Below are 9,824 nucleotides of genomic sequence, written 5' to 3'. Positions count from 1 at the left end.
GGGTAAGTGATGCATTCATGTTCAACATCTGAGCTCGGTCATCGCACAAGCCCCGGAGACATGTCGCGCATTCGAGTGCCCTGGTACGGAAATAACGACAACATTGAACGGGAACAAAAGCAAATGCATTTTGAGTATTTCCGTTTATTTTTAGAGCTTCTTTGTGCTGCTGTGCTAGTTTGAAGAGAAAATGTGAAACGGACATGTGCTTAATAAATGAAGGAAACAACGTCAACCTACACACAGCATTATAATTGTTGACATAGACAGCAACTACACCTTTAAAAAAAAATATACAACAAATACGAGCATTACATTTATCAATTTGATTTGTGTATGCATGCAATGCAAATTTAATATAGCATTTTTGCTGTCAGTCACTGCTATGTAAACATATGTGCCTTCTGGTATGTTCAAACTATAGATTGCACATTTTCTATTGGTTCAAACATTTCCCCAGGTGATTCAAACAGGTTTGTCAAGAACTATTTCCGACATAATTTGAATATCACACGAAAGGAGCATCCTTTTGCAACTATGGATGTAAAGAGAGAACTAGTTCTAGTTCTAGTTCTTCCTCGTCCTTGATGAAACTACTGACAGCTCGCGATCACACAGCCGCCGGGAGAGTTGTCACACAATGAGCCTTGCAGCACGTCTCTCTCTCTCTCTCTCTCTCTCTCTCTCTCTCTCTCTCTCTCTCTCTCTCTCTCTCTCTCTCTCTCACTCTCTCTCTCTCACTAATTAGCCAATCCCTCTGAGCATCAGTATCTTGCATTAATATGCATCTGGTTTTTGTGAACATATTCCAAAAAAAAAGAAAAATCCATCCGGACTAATTAGTTTGACGTTACTGCTTCTATTTCACAACCACAGTGGTGTGCATCCTCATTTCTTTCATGTCATTCAAGTCGTCTTTATTTTGCATACGCCTATACTTGCAGATGCTTCACCTTCCCTTTGTTTGCGTGGTGTATATACTGATCTAGGCCTACTTAATATGTATTTCTATATGATGCAGTTGACAGAGCCTTTCACAGCCCACTCTTGCAATGTTTTCTCCCTGTTTATGATAAAGTGAACTAACTGTGAGTGATCCTCTGAGACAACAAACCCCCTATAGAGGAGCATTATATGGTAACTTTATGTCTTTGATATCAGTTTGTGAAATAGTCTTCTGACGCATCTTGTCTCTGTAGGCTGCATGCCTCGGGGATCAATCCATCAATCTCTCCTTTAGAGCGAATATCTAGAGCCTTTCATCAGACAGACACTCCGATAAAGAGGTTTTAACCCTTTAAACCTCCCGCTGACTCTCCCGCATACTGTGCGCGTTGCTGTGCGCGCTGCTGGCAGCGGACTCCCCAGCGGCTGGCTGTGGAAGGTCCTCCCGCACTGCGAGCGGTGCTGTATCAAGCCTTTTTTTTTTATTGCCTGCTGCCGTCAGATTTTTTTTTTTTTTTTTTTAAATCTCCATTTTAGACACTACTGGCGCATCAGTCGGCTTCATGACTGGGACAATGTGCCGGGCTCTGGTCAGTTCCTGATGGCCTGATGGTCCATCAATACCAGGCAGGTAACGCCGACAAGAGGTGAATGATTGTGCATGCATAAAGCGGCGTCTGAGCGGGCGAGAGGCAAGACAGACAGATAGGCATACAGACAGACAGGCAGGCAGACAGACAGACAGGGAATGCCATCCTGATTTGTTGAATGTATTACGCGAAGGTTGCTAAATGATGGACAGTGTGCATTTCAGATCATTTGTAGCCGTTCGGGGTTGATCGAGAATATCCTAATTGGACAGAACCGCTGCAGCAAAACGCAATCAATATTCAAGCTGCCATACCCTTTGTGAAATGTGGCAGAAAATAAGGCTTGCTTTAAGATGATAGATTATTCTCTTTAAATGTTTTGAATGAAACGTATAGCTGCTGCTTCACCGGCAGTTAGAGACACTCCAGCATTGTCGCACCTTTGTCTGATGTTTCTGGTGTCTTTACAGATGTTACAGTGGCACAAGATAACCTCTAACAAATCAGTCATGTTGATGTGTAGATATATTATAGCAAACATTATTGATATATATTATCCTTGGATTCTAATTTGTAGATAGCTGTCATTTGACGATTCAGTTCATGCTTTTTATATTGAAATGGCCAGAGCAAATATTTAAGATGCTTTAATTAAAAATCATTTTTTTCTTTAAAAACATGCACTTTTCCCAAGAATATAGGCTAAAACTACAACACAAAAATAAAGTTGGGTAACTTTTGTAATATAATTAGATACATGATTTATAATTCAGGCAAAATAAATTCTTTGTGACTTTATATCAAATGTATTTGCTTTTGAATGGGATTTCTCAGTGTAAAGCAAGTTAAAACTGAACTGAAATGTAATTTATTATATTTTTCTCCGTGTGTCATGAATAATGAGATATCTCTCCTATTTCAACCGACACAATGTTGTGGTAGCCTATTTAGGAGCTCTGTAATCGGCTAATACATCGGCTAAATGACCCTTTATCTTAAGATCGATGGTTGAGGTGAACTCTATCACAGAGATTCCTTTCCTTTATGGCCACATTCAAATATTACAGGTTCAGTGTGGTTCCTCAAACGAAGTCTCCTAGATCTGATGCAGTACATTTTATCGATGTGGATCATAATATAGAAATAAAAAAATAACACTTTCACGATCCTGTATTAAAGTAACAGTTTAACCTTCTCGGGCAAGAACACTGGCTGTTTTATATTAAACAAATAAATCTTCTGCTTTTCCTCAAGAGCAGTGAAGTCTTGGCTGCAGAGTGACGGTCACAGATTCAGCCGAAGTAGTGCCTGTTTTATTTAACAACCCTGCTTTTAATGAACGTCTGTTTCACCTCCACAGTCTTCCCACTACTGAATCTGTGTGTGTGACCCGGGAGATGGACAGGCAGGGCCCCGGAGAGAAGCAGGCAGACGTTAACAAGGCTGTACCGACCACCACCCCCACAACATCAACCGCCGTCACCATGGCAACAGTCAGCTCCTTCAGCACCACGTGCACCCAGGCGCCCTCCACTTCCCTCAGCATCATCTCACCCGACAGACAGGCAGTCCAGGTAATAGATCGTACCCGGCACCTCTGCATGCATTGTTTGACTTTACTGACTGGTGGTCCAGGTATATCTGAGTCCTATGCTAATAGCGTTGTTTATTCTGACATGCATGTAATCCAGGTAATAGACAGTGTGGGAGCTCGGCATGCATTGGTTGACGTGACTGCCGGGCAGTCCAAGTCATATTACGTACCTTTGCCCTCGGCATACAGTGTTTTATTTGAGAGGGACCAGGTAATAGACAGTGTCTGGTACTTCTGCAGTCATTGTTTGACTTGGCATGTCAGGCAGACAGGTGATAGTTGATCCTGTGTAACTCCTATAGTGTCAATACAGAATATTGACTTCATCTGGAAAGGGTTATTCAAAACAAATATGGATTTAGAGTTATATGTGCTATCTTAAAAAAAATACTTATATATAAAATAGCTGATAGAACGAAATGGAAATTAAATAATGGAATTAAATATCTCAAGCCTTTGGTCATCAAAACAAAAGTACCGTTGACAAAGTGGTTCTTCATTATTCTAGGAATATTCAAATTTTCAAATATAAATGCTCTCAGTGTTTAAGTTCTACATTTTTGCAATAAGAGCAAAGTGGATTCAATAAAAAAGACTACCTTGAATTAATTTGTAATGTGCTTGTCCATCATGTGATCCAAACAGGTGATCCAGCACGCCATCCACAGACCTCAGAGCATGGCGGCCCAGTACCTGCACCAGATGTACGCAGCCCAGCAGCAGCACCTCATGCTGCAGACGGCCGCCCTGCAGCAGCACCAGCACAGCCCTCACCTGCAGAGCCTGGCCACCATACAGCAGGTCAGACGCCGTCTTATTATGTGTCGGTGCAAGAGTGACGAGCGATATTGGTTCGTGATGCCTCTCCAATGTCTTTCAGGCTTCAGTCTGTCAGCGGCAGTCACCTTCGTCATCCAGTGGCGGTTTGGTTCATCAGCCTGCTGGGGTTTCCCAAAACTCAGTAGGTATCTGTGTTACGGCTCGTTACCAGTCGGACCTGCCCCGAGCACCAACATTAACCTCAGCATCTTTCATACAGATTACTCTGCCAGCATCTCCAGTGACAGCCCAGCTGATTGGCCGAACCCAAACATCCACCGGTGCTGCAACCACCATCTCCCAGCAGGCCATGCTGCTGGGAAACAGACCGGCCAACTGTAACCAAGCTCAGATGTATCTCCGCACTCAGATGGTACAAACTTTTTCCCAATTGTCTCATGCTGTTGGTCACACAGAACAATTTGCACCGGTGCTTTAAAGCGGCATGTTAGCCCTATTTCTACACTTACTGAATGTGTTTTCTCACAACATGCAATTTGTTTATTTCTAACCACCAAGCCACCAAACTCTCCCTGCTTTTTTGATTTTCTTCCGTTAGCTTATTCTAACCCCTGCAACCACGGTGGCTGCAGTTCAATCAGACCTCCCCGCTGTCACCTCCTGCTCCTCTTTACCTACCTCCTCTCAGGTACAAAAGTTTGCCAGGTTTAAAATTAGCACAATGCATGCCCAGCACGAGATCAGCAATATTATAGACTACACATCTTGAGCATGAGCCACATTGCAAACATTGAAAAGTGATGTGGTGCGTGAGTGAAAACTGGGATTTCAACCCCCGTCAACCCCCACGCCGCCATGGCGTTCACATAAGCAGTGTAAGTGACTTCCTGTCTGCTTACATCCAGGTGCAGAATCTGGCTCTGCGAGCCCACTTGCCTGGAGCTCTGGCCACAGCCCACAGTGTGATTTTAAAACCATCCGCCCAGTCACAAGCCCTGACTCCCACTGCCTCTTTATCCAAGACTTCTATCTGCGGTCTGAAAGCCCACCAGCTGACCGACACCTCAACAGAAACAGGAGCGGCTGATGTCACCCGGCTGGCATCGGGACCCCAGATTATAACCCCAGGTGAAATTAAGTTCAAATACTAAGGTTTAAAGGAAACTAGAACGTGTGCTTCGGGTTATGTGATGTGTGTCTGTGCATCGCTCTCCTTACAGCCTACTCTCCGGTGCAAACTCACACTCTGGTGAAGCAGCAGCTGTCCTGTCCACCAGGCCAGCGGTTGGCGCACCACCAGCTCATCCTCCAGCATGCTGCAGGAGGAGCTCCAAACCACAGGCAGGTCCAGCCCATCGCTCTCAGAGTCACACCTCAAGAAACCCACTCCAAACCTCTTCCTCTTTCAGTTAAAAGACTGACCACTCCAGGCACCCAAGCAAAAACCAACAACGACCCCCAAGCCCCTTCTTCTTCTTCTTCTTCTTCTCCGTCTGTCACCAGTGTGTTTGCATCCTCACCTCAGACTTCCATCCCAGCTGCCACCGTTCAACCTCAGCCTCCTCCTCTGGTCGCCGCGCCGCAGCGTCGGACATCATTCCCGCAAGTGCAGAACGAGCGTCCACCTCCTCCTCCGCCTCTGGTGCTCCCCAGGTTGCCCCAGAACCCCCCGGCCTCCCTCCAGAGGCTGTCCCTGCACTCGGTGCAGGCTTTGGCCATCCAGTCGGGGCAGATGCTGCTGACGGAGCGGGAGCTGCCCGTGGCGGAGGCCCTGGTCCAGATGCCCTACCAGAACCTCCCACCTCCTCAGACGGTGGCTGTTAATCTGAAAGTGCATAGAGTCAGACACAGTGAAACGCCATCGGTGAGCTGCGATCACGTTTTGTAAGCTTTGCCTGTTCACAGTATCTCTTGCGTTGACGGAGGGGTTTGTTGTGGTTTGAATTTCAGTTGGGGCAAACGTGCAAAGTGAATAGTCTGAGCTCAGAGGAGAGGAAAGAGGAATGTTCTCCGAGTCCACAGCGAGACAGGACGCTGACACCTCTCGCTGGGCCCCCTAAGCAGAATGGTGCAGGTAAAATATGATGATGAATAAAATAGAAAAGAATACTTTTTAGAAAGGAATACGTTTTAGTGACTTATTCAAACCTGCTTTACAAAATTTCCTTGAAATAAACCGGAATAAGCCCCTCTACTCTGTTATGTTTTATGCCTCTCAGCAGTTATGGGCTCATCCTCCATCATGCCCAGTCGCTCAGTGATCAGGTCACCAGTAGTGGAAGAACCCTCCCAGCTCACCACCACCACCACCACCAGCACCACCAGCAGCAGCAGCAGCAACCCCCCTCCCCCTTCTCCTCCTCTACCTCCTCCCGTCCTGCTGACAGCGGTAAGAGGCCCCAGCCAGCCCCCCTCCTCCCCGGCCAGTGCCCCAGGGAGCCCCGACAGGATACTTACAACACACGTCCTTACACACCTCATCGAGGGCTTCGTCATCCGAGAGGGTCTGGAGCCATTCCCGGTATGAAAACTGCAGGTGCAATACCACCAACAAACGGCTGGATGTTTTAGCTAATGGGACATTTCATCCCGAAACCCTTTAAATTGATATTATCTGATGGTATATACTTATTATTATTTATGAATAATTACCATGCAAATATTTCCAGTATGTAGAATAAAAACATTTTGTTTAATAGCCACTTTTCCAAGTTCAAGATTCACAACACTTGAATTTTTCTTTCATTTTAGTCTAATTTGGATGCTTAAATATACACTCGATCTGAATCTACACACACGTGTCTATCCGTGTCAGTCTGGGAGATTTAACTTTTCTAAACGCACCTCTTAATGCAGGTGGTCTCGTCCTCGCTCTTAGCAGACCAGCAGGCTTCACTTCCTGAATCCCAGGAGATCCAAACCAACGGGGATGCAGCAGCAGAGGACAGCCCGCTGGATGCTGACCAGTCGGATTCCACAGACTCAGAGATGGAAGACGATGGCCCTGCAGCAGATGGTGAGGTGACGTGTGCACTGTATGTGTGTGTGTGTGTGTGTAGGTGCGTGTGTCTGCGTGTGTGTGTGTGTGTGTGTGTGTGTGTAGGTGTGTGTGTCTGCGTGTGTGTGTGTGTGTGTAGGTGTAGGTGTGTGTGTCTGTGTGACTAACAGCTGGTCCTGTGAAGTTGCAGAGCCGGGGGAGAGCTTGGCAGGTGTGCTGCAGTGTGAATTCTGTGGGAGTCGAGGTTACGCTCACACTTTCCTGCGCTCCAAGCGCTTCTGCTCCATGACGTGTGTCAGAAGGTAAATAAATCACTGACACATCGAGACGCACCGACGGCACCTCAGCTAATAAGCACAAGTAACATCGAGCATCAGCCTGCTTCTCTGAAATGTCAATCCAGTGCTGGAAATGCGATTCAACCGCAATATCAGTGAAATTATCTTTTTATTGAATGCTGACACTGACTGTGTTATACAAGCCTTTGTTTCCTTTTCTTTGATTAAAACCTGCAGTCGCAAGGTTTTAGAATTAAAGGAGCAAACGCGATATGAGGATTTGGCGACACAAAAAAATGTATTGAGCTGCATCGTGGTCCAAAAACCACTAAAAACATATTTGTTTAAACCGTCACTACCATGAACACACATACACAGTGATTTATTACACACTGTAGTCGATGCCACATGTTTTTTAAAGACTTACAAACATATGGTCACAGACTGAGTAGGGAATCCAGAAAAAGTATTAAGAGATGGACTGAAAAATACAGAATAACATCCCCTTTCTCATTTAAAATATATTTTTTTAATTAAGTGCTAATATTGGGTGAACGTTATTTTAAAGTGGGACTCAACATTGTGTATTTCTTGTCTATGTTTTAATAAGATTGTTGCATAAGATCCTCAACAACTACGCTTCACTACACGAGCTGCACAGATGTCAACAAAACATTGGTTGGAACATAATGAATAAAAAAAGCAGGGTTTTGCCACAAAAGAGCATCCTTCCTTGTATAAATAACGATTATTCAAAAGGCAGCCTCTACCACACGAGACAGAGATGTCATCTGTCTCGGTGGTGGTGAGACAGATCATCCGACATCTGGGACTCATCGAGTTACATTTGGGTTCAAAGAAAACGTCTCTCGAGTGTATAATCGCTCCCAGGTTTCCCTTTGAGTCTCCATCCAGGCTTCAAAGAGCCCAGATGCAGACCATCAGCTCAGTGCACGATGGCAAAAAGCCTGTCTAACTGTCTGCACTCAAACGGGCTAATCACATCTCAAAGTGCTTCTGAGGCTTCGAGAATGATGTCACGACCGTATGAATCTATTTGAATGTTTTGGTTCAGGTTCAGTGTGAGCTGCACCAAGCGCATCACGGTGCTGAGAGCGGGTCGCTGGGGTCACAGGCCGATGGGCAGGAGAGGACGACCCCCCAGCAGAGTCAACGGAGCCTCCAGAGAACATTTCCTGAGACAGGTCGGTTAATATCACTGACCCGACGCATGCTGAGTGCTGCAGGGATCACTGGTTCTGTCGCAGGAATGTTTTTCTGCTCTCTGTATCCTAGCAATCATCAGATTTCTCTTTCAACACCCGATCTATAAGGCAACTTAATAACAACTCCGTAGTTGCAGGATGCTGCCGAGTCAACCTGAGTCAATATGCATTTGTCTACGGAGTGAAAAGTGGATATTTGTCCGATTTGTGCTCCCCAGGCTCGTGGCTCGTTTGGCCCGGACGAGACCCGGCAAAGCTCGCCGAGAGAGGCAGAAGAGCAGGAGGACGTGGATGAAGGTGACCGTCCTGTTCCCATGACAACCAGGCTCCGGAAGCAGGCTGAGAGAGAGCGGGAGAGAGAGCAGGAGAGAGAGCAGGAGCAGGGGATGACCGACACAATCAGTGTTTCTGACGGAGAAGTGGACGTGGGCTGTCCCTCCCAGTGGAACGTAGAACAAGTGTTTTCTTATATCAACTCCCTGCCAGGTACAGCTCACACTTTAGCACACGTTTAGTTGCACGTTATGTATTAGTGGGTGAACTGAACTAAGTAAATGTACTCCAATATTGCACTTAGGTACAAATTTGAGGTACTTGTACTTGAGTCTTTTCTCTTTATGCTACTTTACACCTCTAAACCACAACAATTCAGAGGGAAATAATGTACTTTTTACTTCACTACAGTTATTTGACAGCTGTAGTTAATTTAAAAAAGTAAATTGATGCATAAAAAACATACTAATGCAGTAACCTGTAAACAAAACAAAAAAGTAGCCAAGAACACAATACCTTAGTATGCTTCATTGCTTTTGACTCCCTGCAACTTACATAGGACATAAAGGACATAAAGCGAATCACCTCCTGTGGATCAAATGAATGCCACCAGATGTTCAAAGGAAAGGTAGCTTTCAGTAAATAGTCCCATTAAAGCTGCAGCAGGCTCCTGTTTTACATAGTAAGACAAATTATGTCGTTGTATAAATCTGATTATATTTCACACATGTAAACGTAAGTAAGCAATTCTGCAAATATCAACTGACAAAATGTATGAAAATGAAAAGGGGACACACTCTATTCAGTCTCTCTCCTCTCTTTCCTCCAGGCGGTTCGGATGTAGCCGAGGAGTTTCGCTCCCAGGAAATAGACGGACAGGCCCTGCTGCTTCTAACAGAGGACCACATGGTCAGCACCATGAACCTTAAACTGGGACCTGCCCTCAAACTGTGCGCCCACATTAATTCTCTGAAAGATGCGTAAACACGTGAACGTCCCCACACTCCCGAGGATGAAGGCGTGTCGATGAAGACAGAACAACAGACAGACAGTCAGTCTTTTTTAACGAGCAACGACCCATTTTTAATTTTCTGACCTGTCCTTGGACTTGCACAAAGAGAGACCGGATCACGTCGAGCT

The 9,824-nt window shown here is 45.4% G+C and overlaps 2 protein-coding genes across 7 annotated transcripts in view; both read left to right on the top strand.

Annotated features, from left to right (window-relative positions):
- Positions 1 to 9,824, top strand: part of LOC311012881 (uncharacterized protein) — a 203,874-nt gene that overhangs the window by 37,541 nt on the left and 156,509 nt on the right. The window lies entirely within an intron of this gene.
- On the top strand, positions 1,360 to 9,678 carry LOC311012873 (polyhomeotic homolog 3). Of its 6 annotated transcripts, none has more exons than XM_084008652.1 (15): positions 1,360 to 1,592; positions 2,896 to 3,109; positions 3,775 to 3,930; positions 4,010 to 4,090; positions 4,169 to 4,321; positions 4,508 to 4,597; positions 4,815 to 5,037; positions 5,130 to 5,773; positions 5,860 to 5,983; positions 6,132 to 6,430; positions 6,766 to 6,925; positions 7,092 to 7,209; positions 8,261 to 8,390; positions 8,630 to 8,897; positions 9,514 to 9,678. In XM_084008652.1, exons 1-15 carry the CDS (start codon positions 1,555 to 1,557, stop codon positions 9,666 to 9,668), a joined length of 2,853 nt encoding a protein of 950 aa, XP_083864778.1. In that variant the 5' UTR covers positions 1,360 to 1,554; the 3' UTR covers positions 9,669 to 9,678. The 6 variants fall into 6 exon arrangements, with proteins under 6 accessions (XP_083864778.1, XP_083864779.1, XP_083864782.1 ...); XM_084008653.1 differs by having other exon boundaries at positions 6,129 to 6,430; positions 7,098 to 7,209; XM_084008655.1 differs by having other exon boundaries at positions 1,361 to 1,576; positions 6,129 to 6,430.

This window comes from Eutrigla gurnardus (genome assembly GCF_963514095.1).
Source record: "Eutrigla gurnardus genome assembly, chromosome: 4".
Lineage (NCBI taxonomy): Eukaryota > Metazoa > Chordata > Actinopteri > Perciformes > Triglidae > Eutrigla > Eutrigla gurnardus.
The sequence above is the reverse complement of the archived record's forward strand: the minus strand, read 5'-3'. Positions and strand labels throughout refer to the sequence as shown.

Bases quoted from the DNA above. Each gene is read 5' to 3' on its own strand.
- LOC311012873 (XM_084008651.1), top strand. From the start codon at position 1,555: ATGGTCCATCAATACCAGGCAGGTAACGCCGACAAGAG. The intron at 5,038-5,129 runs GTGAAATTAAGT...CTCTCCTTACAG, and splicing joins ACCCCAGATTATAACCCCAG to CCTACTCTCCGGTGCAAACT. The intron at 6,926-7,091 runs GTGAGGTGACGT...GGTCCTGTGAAG, and splicing joins CGATGGCCCTGCAGCAGATG to TTGCAGAGCCGGGGGAGAGC.